Source organism: Poecilia mexicana, unplaced genomic scaffold (assembly GCF_051168715.1).
Source record: "Poecilia mexicana isolate PSO_F unplaced genomic scaffold, ASM5116871v1 scaffold_6, whole genome shotgun sequence".
Taxonomy (NCBI): Eukaryota; Metazoa; Chordata; class Actinopteri; order Cyprinodontiformes; family Poeciliidae; genus Poecilia; species Poecilia mexicana.
This window is the reverse complement of record NW_028263375.1, coordinates 33,497,011-33,511,019: the sequence shown is the minus strand read 5'-3', so window position 1 is coordinate 33,511,019 and position 14,009 is coordinate 33,497,011. Positions and strand designations below refer to the sequence as shown.

At 38.2% G+C, this 14,009-nt stretch overlaps 2 protein-coding genes and 1 pseudogene across 3 annotated transcripts in view; 2 read left to right on the top strand and 1 right to left on the bottom strand.

Moving 5' to 3' along the window:
* Positions 1-12,223, top strand: part of LOC106909473 (uncharacterized) — a 31,800-nt gene extending 19,577 nt beyond the window's left edge. Inside the window, exons 4-7 of one of the 2 annotated variants that reach the window (XM_088006644.1) lie at positions 331-376; positions 496-614; positions 1,589-1,699; positions 11,976-12,223. In XM_088006644.1, coding sequence (XP_087862770.1) covers positions 331-376; positions 496-614; positions 1,589-1,699; positions 11,976-12,089 — 390 coding nt within the window. In that variant the 3' untranslated portion in view covers positions 12,090-12,223. Of the gene's footprint in view, positions 1-330; positions 377-495; positions 615-1,588; positions 1,700-1,805; positions 2,017-11,975 lie in introns of those variants that run through there. The other variant, XM_088006645.1, reaches the window with a different exon arrangement.
* Positions 5,063-7,850, top strand: LOC106932646 (uncharacterized; annotated as a pseudogene).
* On the bottom strand, positions 8,916-11,991 carry LOC106932636 (uncharacterized). Its single transcript, XM_088006643.1, has 2 exons — positions 10,048-11,991; positions 8,916-9,801 (listed from the first exon to the last, which is right to left on the bottom strand). The coding sequence occupies exons 1-2, from the start codon at positions 10,969-10,971 to the stop codon at positions 9,790-9,792; spliced, it is 936 nt and encodes a 311-aa protein (XP_087862769.1). The 5' UTR covers positions 10,972-11,991; the 3' UTR covers positions 8,916-9,789.
* Positions 12,224-14,009: the final 1,786 nt, after the last annotated feature.

The window sequence follows — 14,009 nt, the reverse complement described above, 5'->3', positions numbered from 1 at the left end:
GAACAAGATCACAGATATGAGCTGAAATGGGTTTCCTCTGCAGGGTGTCTGATACCTCCGGTAGAGAGAAGATCTGTCCTCTGGCAGGGACTCTCTTTTTGTTCTTTCTCTCTCACTGTGTGTTTCTCTGTCTCTCTCTTTTTATCTCTCTCTAGTAAATATCTAGTTTCAACTGTATATCATTCAAATTGCACAAAAATACAAGGCAAAATAATAATAATACAGTTGAACAGTTATTCTGCCCAGATTTAGATCTTAAAGGTGATAACAAACTGGTGTCCCTCAGTTTTACCCTAACATGACTGCACTCTGTCACCTCCATCCTTCCAGGTGTTTCTTCCACTCCTCCAGAAAGCTGCAAACACAACGGATGAAGGTAGTAACTTTTAGTATTTGCATACATGAATTAGGAACTCGAGAACAGACATCTGGAGAACCATTTATTCTTATTTTAAGGTTTGAACCATGTTTTTATTTTCTGTGGTCTCCTATCAGGTGATGATATGTCCTGCAGAAGGTCGGCCATCATCAACATGTCCACTGTTCTCGCATCTGTGAAGAAGTGTCCCGAAACCTTCCAGATGGCCCAGATGTACCCATACAGGACCAGCAAGGCAATGACTCTCACTTTGGTTCCCTGTAGTCACACATCCTTACAGCTCTGTAACTAATCCTGGCTGATAACTGTCGATGATGTGTTGCTCATTGAGATCTTTTTATATTATGCCAGAAAAGTTCTATTTATGATTTCTTAATTCTACAATTTCGCTAATACTCAAGATGTGTTGTATATACCAACATTATATACTCAGCTTTTTTCAGAATTCAAATTCATACATGACTTAACAAGGGAGTCAATTACTTTTTGACACTGTGCCATGGTTGTTTAGATAGATTTTTTTTCCCTTAATAATATGGTGGAAATTTTTCATCAAAATGGAAAGTATTCAGTAACTTAGAGAAAGGTTGACCTTTGTCTTTAGATGCTTTATTTGAAGGCTGTCACTGATCTAGTCAGAGCCCTGATACAAGTTGCATACTGCTTTTTAAACACTTCACTACATCATGCTCGAGCAACGCAGAGGGACTTACCTCCTGTCAGTGAAAGGACAGCAGCTCAGCATATAGATATAGAGTCCTACCAACTCAAATACTTTCTACTCTCTGTGATTTCACCTACATTGTGTGGCTGCACCTGTTTCTTGCACTTTGTTCTGGACTTCATGCTTGCATGCATGAGCAGATTAAAGGAAATTAAACAGACACGTCTATAAGACAAAAAAAATAGATGTACATATCAGCTTCTATCCATCCTTCCATTATCTTACACACTTATCTCTAGTGGGGTTGTGAGGCTGGTTAAATTGATATCATTTGTATCAATTTTCCATGACAATGAAAACTGCTTTTTTATTTTCTCAAGTTGTCTTTGCCTGGAATTTTTTTTCAATTACATTAATTACATTTAGGGACAAAATAAAGGAATTCAAGATTGGGAGAAACTTGTTACATTTATAACATAACAAAATGTGGAGATGCTCAGTCATATTGTCTTTTCAAAGACAATATGACTGTTGTGATGTCACAGGCAGCCCTCAACATGCTGACTTGCTGTCAAGCTGAAGATTTCAAGCACCGAGGCATCCTGGTGACAGCCATCCACCCAGGCTGGGTCCGAACGGAGATGGGTGGACCACAGGTCAGCCTCCATTACACTTTATAGTTGCTTTATGTCATGTAAAACAACTTTGTTCAATGCGTACAATGGTCATTTTGTAATCTGTATGTTTTGGGTTCAACTCCAGCTTTCTTAGTTCACATGCTGAACTGCCCCTGGGCAAGGCACCTAATCCAGGCTACCTTCTGATCGGTGCTGAAATGTTTGTGAGGTTGGCTGGGTGGATATGGCTCTGGTGTAAAGTGCTTTGATTGGTTGGTATGAAAGAAGAGCAAATAGCTTCACATACTCTCTGTTTATCATTTTATTAAACACTATATGCATATGGATGTCATCATGACTGGTTTGGATTGTACTTTTATTTTCCAAGAAAAATATTTTCCAAGAAAAATATGTACAGTTTTCAATAAAAAAAAAGAGGCTATTTTTATTTCCCTCTAGTAACTTTATAGCACATATGTCAGAGTCAAGGCCCGCGGGCCACATCCGGCCCGCGAGAAGGTTTTTTACGGCCCCTGGGATGATCTTGATGTATTATTAGAACCGGCCCGCAGACCGCAGCAAGCCGGTGTTACGTCAATCCGCGTTTCCCCATCAGATACGGTTCCCCCTTCGTCTTCTTGCCGCTCCGCCCCGCCCACGCGGCAAAATAGGCGCGTGCTCGTGATGAGCACTGAGAAAGCACGCGCGTGGCAAGCACGCGCTTGTTCGGCGCGCTTGTCTGAGGAACTACGGACACCGTGAAAGCTCAAACAACAAGTTTCGGCAAACTTGTCACACTTTCTTCACGTTTTTGCGGGAAACTAATAGTAATAATACTAATAATTATAATAAATATAATAAATATATATGTTATACATATTATGATTATAATAAATAATATATATTTTATACATATATTATAATTATAATACATAATATATGTTATAGTTATAATTATAATATATATATGTTGTATATATTATAATTATAATATGTTGTATATATTATAATTATAATAGATAGATAGATAGCATAATGCTATATGAATTAAAAACAGGGCAATGCAATTTAATGCTCAATATTACCCATCAGATACCGTTTTCCCTGTTTTACAGTGGGGGAACGCTATCTGATGGCCATAAATCTCCCTTCAGATACCGTTTCCTCTGTCTTAAAGTGGGGGAACGCTATCTGATGGCCATATTTCACCCATCAGATACCGTTTCCCCTGTTTTAAAGTGGGGGAACGCTATCTGATGGCCATAAATCTCCCATCAGATAACGTTCCCCCTGTTTTACAATGGGGGAACGGTATCTGATGGAGACATTTCACCCATCAGATAGCGTTCCCCCTATGTTAAAATCACCCATCAGATAGCGTTCCCCCTGTTTTACAGTGGGGGAACGCTATCTGATGGCCATAAATCTCCCATCACATACCGTTTCCCCTGTTTTAAAGTGGGGGAACGGTATCTGATGGGTGAAATGTCTCCATCAGATAGTGTTCCCCCACTGTAAAACAGGGGGAACGCTATCTGACGGGTGATTTTAACATAGGGGGAACGCTATCTGATGGGTGAAATATGGCCATCAGATAGCGTTCCCCCACTGTAAAACAGGGGGAACGATATCTGATGGGTGAAATGTCTCCATCAGATAGTGTTCCCCCACTGTAAAACAGGGTGAACACTATCTGATGGGTGATTTTAACATAGGGAGAACGCTATCTGATGGGTGAAATGTCTCCATCAGATAGTGTTCCCCCACTGTAAAACAGGGGGAACGCTATCTGATGGGTGATTTTAACATAGGGGGAACGCTATCTGATGGGTGAAATGTCTCCATCAGATACCGTTCCCCCACTGTAAAACAGGGGGAACGTTATCTGATGTGAAATTTATGGCCATCAGATACCGTTCCCCCACTTTAAAACAGGGGAAACGGTATCTGATGGGTGAAATATGGCCATCAGATAGCGTTCCCCCACTTTAAGACAGAGGAAACGGTATCTGAAGGGAGATTTATGGCCATCAGATAGCGTTCCCACACTGTAAAACAGGGAAAACGGTATCTGATGGGTAATATTGAGCATTAAATTGCATTGCCCTGTTTTTAATTCATATAGCATTATGCTATCTATCTATCTATTATAATTATAATATATACAACATATTATAATTATAATATATACAACATATATATATTATAATTATAACTATAACATATATTATGCATTATAATTATTATATATATATATATATATATATATATATATATATATATATATATATATATATATAATCATAATATGTATAACATATATATTTATTATATTTATTATATTTATTATAATTATTAGTATTATTACTATTAGTTTCCCGCAAAAACGTGAAGAAAGTGTGACAAGTTTGCCGAAACATGTTGTTTGAGCTTTCACGGTGTCCGTAGTTCCTCAGACAAGCGCGCCGAACAAGCGCGTGCTTGCCACGCGCGTGCTTTCTCAGTGCTCATCACGAGCACGCGCCTATTTTGCCGCGTGGGCGGGGCGGAGCGGCAAGAAGACGAAGGGGGAACCGTATCTGATGGGGAAACGCGGATTGACGTAACACCGGCACCCCGTCTGAAAAAAAATATCTTCCTTATTTGAACTGTAAGTAGTTCTTTAAATGTTCTGTGAGATGATGTACTTACCCATGTATCCATAACAACCGGAACTTTCAATATCCACCAAGTTATTGCCGAAATATACCGTCTATTAAACGAGTGCCCCCCGGATTAATTACACTCTCTGCAGCTGCAGCTGCGAAGTTACCGTATTAACCCGATACTTGCTGGAAAGTGCAACGTCTCCCCTTTCAGAAACCGTTGGAATTTTTCCACTTAGCGCTACGTGTGGCGGAATTACGGTACTGCAAATTTAGATGTGTCGCCGGCGACACATCTAAATGCCTTGACTCTGACATATGTGGATTAATAGATTTTTGCACTTTATTTTATTGTATTTCAATCCAATTATATTTTAAAAATATTTCAGTTGTGTCTGTTGAAAATTAAAGATTACTGACAGAGCCATAAGAAAATATTGCTTTATTTATCTGATCATATTGGAATATATTTGTTAGGTTTTCAGTAGGTTCAATTAGGTTCACTAGACTATATGCGTCATTTAAAAAAATTTCAATGAACATTCGATCAGTCCGGCCCTCGGCTTGTAGCTAAATTTTTTATTTGGCCCTCCATCCATTTGACTTTGACACCCCTGCTTTATAGGGTCATGCCTTACTACGGAGCCCCTAAGGGGACATGGAGAGAAAAAAAAAGGAAAGAAATCCCGACTTATTATCTCGAGATCCCGACATCAGTACATAACGACCTAATCACAGTGATGGAGGACACCCACCCATGGGCTTGAGTATAAACACATTAAATCAGTGCTTGACAGCAGACATGGATTTAGTATTAGTGAGAGACATCTGAAGAGAGTTTTCAAAGCGCGGGGACTCATTCGGCGCAAGTCCTTTTCCGACTTGGCAGTTTTGGTAGAATTCATTAATAACCAGCTACAGTCCTCTGGACAGCTTCACGGTTACCGAAGCTGTCCAGAGCTTCGGTAACCTGGTACGCTAAATGCAGAGAGCATGGACTTCGTGTGAGAAAAGAAGATGTGCGCTTGGTGTTGAAGGAATTGGATCCCCAATTGGTGGCACTGAGGCAGGCAAGACGTCTCAGACGGAGAAATTATTTTTCAAAAGGACCAAACTTCATCTGGCACTACGCCAAACTTAAACCATATGGAATATGCATCAACACAAGTATTGATGGGTTTTCAAGAAAAATAATCTGGCTTAATGCTTACACAACAAGTAGTAATCCAAAGGTGATCGGGGGGTATAACATCGAAGCGGTGCAGCGTTTAAATGGCTGCCCTAGAGTTGTACGTGGTGATCTTGGAACCGAAAATGGCCATGTGAGAAGTTTCCAGCGTTTCCTTGTACCCACGGAACCAAACGAGACCCTTGACACCTGGAAGGAGCAAGTACAGCTAATCAAAGAATTGAATATTGGTGGCGTTTCCTTCGCAACCAGTGTGTGGAGTTCTGGTTGTCCCTTTTTGGAGACATCAGAGACAACAGTTACTTTGATGGTGGATTTTTAGACAAAAACCTTCTTCAGTTTTGCTGCATGGGGATCATACAGGTGAGTTAATCTTAATAATTTATTTATGTTTGGATAATAATAGCAAACTGAGATCCTAGAGGGATTACTTGTTTTTAAACACAGCGGATGCTGCGCAATTTAACTGCAGCAAGAGCCGGTGGCCGGTGCTCGCACACGCATCCGCTGTGTTTCCAAACAAATAGTCCCAACGTAGTTCATTTGACATTCAGATCAAGTAATAAAGTCATACCAGAACTCTGGAGAACTCAACAGAATAGTGAGATCAGTCTACTTTGGACCGAGGACACATTATGGGTTCCAAAGTGTGGTTATATTCTACAAAAAAAGACTAGGACCCAAACAAAGCTTGAATCACAGTAAAGGGAACAAATCCTTCCAACGTCCCAAAAAATTAACACACATCATGCAAATGACTATCGAATGTAAAGTGTTTGACATGTTGCTTAGCCGTGATCCTCAGGGAGCTCTGAGGGTCCCTGGGGGAGGCATGGACTCTGGCTCTTCTGCCAGGCAAGTTTAGATGCTTCCATATCAAGGTTATTGTTTTAATATCAGCTCTGTACTGTATGAATAGTCTCAATCTCAGTTATATATACAGTCATATTCAATAAATTAGAATTTGGGATGAGTATTGTCAAATTAAAAGCACTTTAAAATAACCTTAAAGCAGGAGTTTAGTGTTTTTATTGTTGTGATGTAATATTCTAATCTAAAATGTTATATTTTCCTGAGCTGTAAGCAAGACATCATTTTCATTAACACATGAGTGCTATGTGTTAAGTCCACTAGTTTAAGCAGTGGACTAAATAAATCAGTATGACCATGATTTGATCTTGCATGCTTGAAGTTGCTTAGCTTTCTCAGATGTTTAAATAACAATACACATATGATATGATAACCATAGCTGGAGACACTGTAAGTCTTGAAAGATTTTTCCTGAGAAGTGAAACATGCAAAATTGTGTTCGCAAACATTGTTGATGTGCAAAAAGTTGAATTTCATGTTAAAATTGTAATCTAACTGCAGGATTCGTCTTTTTTAAGCCACCTTCAGTTTTGTTTGAATTGAATACAACATGGTGCAAATTTTAAATTAAGGACTTTATTCTCTAACTCATTGAGAATTGATGACAATCAAATCAATAATTAATAATCATAATGAAATTGGTATTGCAAAGTTTTTAGGAATTCCTATCCCTATAAGTACTCTTATAAGTTACTAATTTTAAGACAGATGAGTATATATGATTCTCATATTCATGTGTTCTTTGTGACAGGATGAGCTGGATGATACTGCCCAGGTTTGGAATGCACACTCCATCAGGCCATCAAACAACAGAAATGTCCCCAGTGGTTGACCCAATGTGATGTATGCATTACCTGAGCTCTACAGGACAAGAGACTTTCTTTGCCTTGTTGAAGAGGAACATGTTGAAAGTATGCAAAAATGAGTGCATTTCTCGACTGACCAAACCATGTGATCCAGATGTCTTTGACCTCTGCAACATCCTTATGGCAGAGTCCCATCTGACCTTACCCACAGACGCTTACCAGGCTTTGAACTTGTATATGGATCTAAGAGAGGCAATCATTGCATCACTTTAAAATATGCTGACTGCAAGCAAGAACATTTTTCAGCACCTTTACAAGCCCACTTAGAATGGCATGCAGATGTAAACAAACTGTGTTTCTTTTCTTTCAAAAGTATTTCATTATGTTCTCTAGAAGGGACAATGAAAAAATGTATTAGTTCATTTGAGTTTCATGAACTGTCAGTTTATTCAACTGCTTCTAACTATTTTGTAAATATGCAATATCTGTTTCAGATCAAAATAAACTCTGTGAAAGCAAAGATTTACTTGTCAAATAAAGATAAACATAAAAGGAAAAGAAGGGTATTTAGTATAAATAATATTTATCTGAAAATGTAATTCTGTGATCAAAACAAAATGCTTCTTTTAAGTGATAAACTCTGTCCTGCCGTTCTATTTTTAAAATAAATGTTGCATTAATTAACTTTTTAAAATCTGAAATGCTATAAAGAAAGGAAAAGTAATTGAAACAATCAACATGATACAAAGCAAAATGCACATTTCTTGCCTCTGAAGTTAATAAGGGTGGTAAACACAATTATGAACTTTTTAAAAAATCTGTAAAAACATCTAAAAGCTTAAACAGTAAACCTTACTGAAAGAACAAACTCTGCTTAAAGCAACATTGCACAGAGGCTACATCAACAGATAGGTCTTGTAGTACAGCATCTTGAAAGAAAATGAGAACACATTTCTGCTTAATTACAAAAAAAGGGGTTAGAATATGATTAAATCAAAGGAGCACTTCTTCATACATTGAAAAACATCTTAAGTAATTCTGGTCTAGTTTCTAGTGAAAATATCCTATTACACTTAAGACAAATTAACTTAAAAGTAACTTTTCAGCAACATATAGAGTTTTAAGTAAGTAATTCTTTAATATTGATGAGAAAGTACTTGCTCTATTGGCAGATAAATTAGCTTATAGGAAAAATATCTTGTTATAAGTTAAATAATCTTCCAATATAAACAGTACTTTTTGATCAATATTAAGGAATTATTTACTTAAAACAAGATCTTAAAATCTTGCGGAAAAGTAATTTTTACATTAATTTGTATTATTCACAAGGTATCTTTGAAAATAAATACAATTCAAATGTAAAGTAACAAAAACATACAGCCAAACCATAAGAACATAAAATCAATTGCTGTATGACTGAATGCATTAAATATTTAAATATGAAATTTAGAAAAAAAATTGCATTCAAAATTTCCAACCAAAACAAAAAGGTGCTGTAAATACCTCCCATCAACTTCAAATTATGTCCATTTCAAAGTAATTACTGGAGAGGATGTGTGTCTGCCATCGGCGGCAGTTATACAGTTTGGTTTAATTTAATGATGTAAAATATTTTATGTTTATTATAAGTTGTGCAAAGGTTACCGGAGTGGAACCAATGTTAATTTGCTGTTTCATTTAGGCACATATTTTTAGTTACACGCCGCACCCTGTAGAGGGCAGCATGCTTTATTTTCCTTTGTTGATGGAGAGATTTGGTGAGGCACCGAAGCTCGTGTAGCTGGGTTACAAGAAGGAGCTACACGGAGTTTCATTACTAACCTTTTCAGGTTGAAGCGGCCAATGAGGTACACATTTTTGTATTTTAGTTTTGTTTGTAAATAGAATGTTTATTTTAAGAATTTGTCGAGTTTGTTAGCCACGTGTTGGATGACGTAATGAGTCTGTTTTTGTAAGTCAACCCACTTTATTGTAAATGTTTTACCGTAGTTTTCTTTATGTGAATGTCTTTCTTTCTGTAAAATGTATTTTATGTCTTTTGTACAGTTCTCACGGCATAATTATTAAATGCCAGTAACTATCGAAGAACGCCTTGTGTCCGTTTTCTGCCTGGAGGGAGTTATAGGATGTTTTCAAACTCTGTGCGAAAGTCTGGGTAAGAACTATAAGTGCAAGGAAGTTGTAGGGTAGCTCCACAGGTGCGAGCAACAGGCCTTCTGTTAAGCCCGGTTTCAGTGTTGAAACAAATGAGAATTTTGTCAACACAGATTACAGAAGAGCCGGTGCAGAAACGCAGTATTTTTTCGGCCTTGTCTTCATCATCATTTTTTAGAAAACGTTGAAGGTGGTTAAAGGTTGTCTGTTCTCTCTGGGACAGCGTCACATTTGCTGATTCAAACAGCTGTTACAGTCTTTTACCTGAGGCCTTCTTTTTTTCATACAAAGACAACAGACTTTTCTTGTCTGCAAGTTCCACTTGTACACATGCCATGGATGTGGAGAAGCAATCCAATATATACTTTGGCTCTTGAAGAATTGCCTTGTGAGCCATGGTTTCAATGGCCTGCTGAATGTTCTCATTGGGAGGCAGGAAGTGGGACCCCATCCTTGTGAAGAGGTCTAGCAATCGTCCTGAATGACAAAGTTGTACAGTATTGTAATATATAAAGTTATGTTTGATTACAGCACACAAGTGTTAAATTATTCATACCTTTGCCTTAAGATAGATATTTATTTCACAGTTGATTAAAAATACATCACAAAAAAACTATGTAAATTCTACCAAATAATATGTTACTATTTTACCTCAATTCAAATGTCACATATCACTTCTATAAGTATCTAAATCGTATCACGCCAAAGCGTTTCTGATCTTACCTGTACAACTTCTTCAGTGTTGTCATAATTTAGTGTTACAACGACTATGTCACTGTCATCATCCAATCCAATTAGGTCCTCTTCAGGATTCCATACAACCGTGTCTCCCTCATCCATGTGTGGAACAGATCCAGAATTTTCAGAGCTGAAGGGCTGGGGCTGCCGAGCTGTGGATCCAGAATGAGGTGGATCTGTGAAATCAACAACTCCAGAACAGTTGTAGGAAGAGTCTAGGTGATTCAAAGTTTGATCATCACAATCACTTAAATCCTCCATTTCACCAAAAGATCCTTTTCTAGCTGTTGGGGTTGAATCCATGTCATTTTGTTGTTCAGGACTTTGGCAATCTTCTTCAGATGAATACTGAACTGTTTCTTCTTTCTTTGTGCAAATGTAAAACCTTAGAAGCTTCAGCTTGGTTTTTTCATAAAGATTTCCGACTGTTTCATCTAAAGAAATCAGATTTTTTTTGAAGTCACAAACTTCAAAAAGAAAGTCTTCAATTACACCTTTGGTGGAGGTCCCATCTGGAAAAAAAAGCTCCTTTCCCATTTCAAGAATTTGAGAAACAGTTGTACTTTTATCCACTGTTGCATGCCTCGTTCCTCCACCATTTCTTGTTCTCACTTGTTGGTATTCATCAATGTGAAAATGAAGCCACCCAATTTCAATTTTTCTCGAAGTCCTCCCTGCTGCCTTACTTCTTTCTCTTGCCATCTCCACCCCTTGCATTTGGAACAAACCAGATGTGCTACAAACAGCTCTTTTGGTCCTAGATCTCATTTTCCGTGCTCCAATTTTATCTCTTAAGTTCTGGAGAAGAGTATCTTTTTCTGCAATAAGTGTACTTTGCTGACAAAAAGACAGAACTGCTATTCTGTCACCATATGAAGTGATGTAATTGGTCATTTGTTCGTCTGTCATTATAGACAGCACAGCCTTGTCCACCTGGAGACATAAAAAAATAAAAAATCAGAATAAAGACGTTCACATCTTTATATATATATATTTAGTAATAGTTGTATTTCAGAAAGCCATGCGAAGACTTCTTGTGTAGCACTATCGCTGCTAGTTATGGGTCGCATAATTTGTTGTGCCGTTGCCATAGTAACCCCTTTTTTGAAGATAAATTGCAGAATGTGTCGTCAAACTTTAACAGATAAAACAAGTTTTTCTTGATAAAATACAAAGCGGTTCTTAGCTAAGGCTATCAAACGTAGTTTTTCACTGAGCGGATATTTATCAAACAATGTTTTATGCGATTATATTTACATTGTCTCTTTGCATGTGCATGATATCCTCCTCTGGGACATCTCTGGACCGCAGAAAATGATATAAGTCGTCCTCCATAATCAATGTAGACACACTCCACCACGTTTACCGCATAAAAACATGCCTTTTCCCCTAATAAAAGTAACTCGCGATTTTTCAAAAATGTCGCGGGATCTCTAGATAATAAGTCGGGATTTCTTTCCTCTTTTTTTCTCTCCATGTCCCCTTACGGGCTCTGTAATGCTTTGATCAAGTTGAGTTAAATGATTAATTAATTTTAATTAACTAATTAAAAATTAAAAATGTATTAAATTAAATTTTCAATATAATTAAATTTCCCTTTGAGATTAATAAAGTATTTTTGAACTGAATTGAATTTATGTGTATCAAGTCCAAGGACTCAAAAGCACTTTACACCACAGTCAGTCATTCACACACTCATGGTGATGAGCTACATTGTTGCCACACACTGTCAGAAGTGAGGCTGCCTTTAGGGTTCAGGGTCCTCTGATGACCTTGAGGAGGAAAAGCAGGTAAAGTGTCTTGTCCAAGGTCACAGTGGCAAAGTGACTGAGATGGACAAAGCAGCAACCTGGTTCATAAGACACATCCGTACCTGAGTTATGTGTTGTTTTTGTTTCTGTTTTTTCCTAAAGGCTCCTCTGATACCCCAGGACAGTGTGGCTGGAATGCTGCGTGTCATGTCAACACTGAGCAACAAACACTCTGGCCTCCTTCTGGACTGGGAGGGCAACACAATCCCCTGGTAGAAATCATTGTGAGCACCACCAGCATTAACAAAAAATAACTTCCAATAACAGTGTTTATGTTTTTGCCACTTTTGTCTGTATTGTGAAAGTAAGCACTGAACAGTTTTCAATAAAGCCAAAAACTAAGATCACGATTCAGCATCTTGTTGACTCACCTTCCATTTCATCTTTTTGTGTCGCTTTACTTCTTTGTACTCAACTGTTTCTGGACAACTCCTGTATCAATTCACCTCTGCATCTGAATGAGATCAAGATCTGGGCTTTGACTCGGTTCAAGACTTTCCTTTTCTTTATTCAGCCAGTCCTTTCTGCTTCAGCTTTTTATAGATCCCTCAGATGTCAAGAACTTTAAGACACACAGTAGTGTTCAAAATGGATTCTATGATGGTGAGCTTGTCACAGGGATGATTGACAGCTCTAAGACCTTCCTCCAGGCTCTGATTGGTTGTTTCTGAGCAAGCTGTATAATTGTGCAGTATACATCAGTATGATCCAGCATTAAGTTGTCCAGTCTTTATTTGTAGACAGGTGACAGAATGCTCTTTGTTTTGTTATGGAAAACTTGAACATATCAGTAGTGGAAGAATAACATTTCTGGTGCCATAAATGTAATTGATTTGTAATACTTTAATAACACTTTAAAATAAAAACTTAATAGACAAAAAAAAGCTCTCTATCAACATCAAACATATTGTATAATGCATGATGTGACATTAAAATCAGTGATTGGTAGAAAAAATTAGGTGATGTAACTTCTGTTTTTCACCTCAGAGTGGTCAGATATTTATTGACTCATTTATGCTTTCAGTTAAGATAGTTCCTGAGAGAGCAGAGTGACAGTGATTCCCTATGCCGTGTGTGTGTGATAAGTTATTCCTGCTCCCAGCCAGCAGTCAGACGTTTCACCTCACAGTTAACAAACCAACGTTTATTTTGTCTCTGACGATGCCTTTGCCGTGCTGTAAAGCAGTGGTCCCCAACCTTTTTATCACCGCGGATCTGTCAAGACTTGGCAATTTTTCTGCGGCCCGGGTTCTTTTTTTTTTTAGCCCCGACTTTCCCCTTACGACAATCTTAGAACGTAGCTCGCGATAATCGTAACTGATCATCCTGCCGTGTGTGGTATGCTAAGACTGAGCCGTATGCTGATTTTAAAGAACACTGCTCCGATCTAAAATCGGGCATATTCTCGCAGCGTGTGGGGTTTTCCTTGAATGGGAGCGAGAACGCAGCCTGTTGATGTGACAGGTAGCCAATCAGAAAGCGCGGTGACGTAGCTCACGGTGTGGAATCCCAAACAGCTGACATCGCGCAACCGGTGGACATCGGAGATGATAAGTGGAAACAGCATGAATGTTAATTCAGCATTTCGTACAAAGAATATCCACGGAGGGGGCCGGGTTCTAGCCATGGATACATGAGGGGGAAGGCGAAAATGTTAAGGGGGCGTCGTTATGTATTAGGGGTTGATAGACTTCATATAGTTTAAGGTGCATGATAAAATGATAAAAGTCGAGTAGAAGTCGACTCCTAGCAGTGATGTCATAGAAACGTAAGCGAACTTCACATCAACGTATTATATTCACAGCAAATATTAACAAAAAAGCCCTGTAAGTCTATTATACAGGAATAAACGTATAAGAAGCAGAACATCATCACAGACTTCTTCGTCACAGCCGATTTATGTTTTCGCCTGAATAATATATAGTTGCGCCACTGCCCCTATGAATGGGAGCTGCGCCGGTTGGTGTTCGTGGCTGACCACTCAGTCATGACACTAACCGTGTCTTTTATTTTTCAGCCTGTCGGACCACTTGCCTGCAGTCAAAGCCACATTGTGAAGAGTTTTTCATTTTGTATCGTACTATAAATGTATATATATCAGGATACCTGACATCGCCTGTACAGATTCCCCACTGA

Excerpts from the sequence above, each read along its gene's own strand:
- LOC106932636 (XM_088006643.1), bottom strand. The coding sequence starts at position 10,971 with ATGACAGACGAACAAATGACCAATTACATCACTTCATATGGTGACAGA.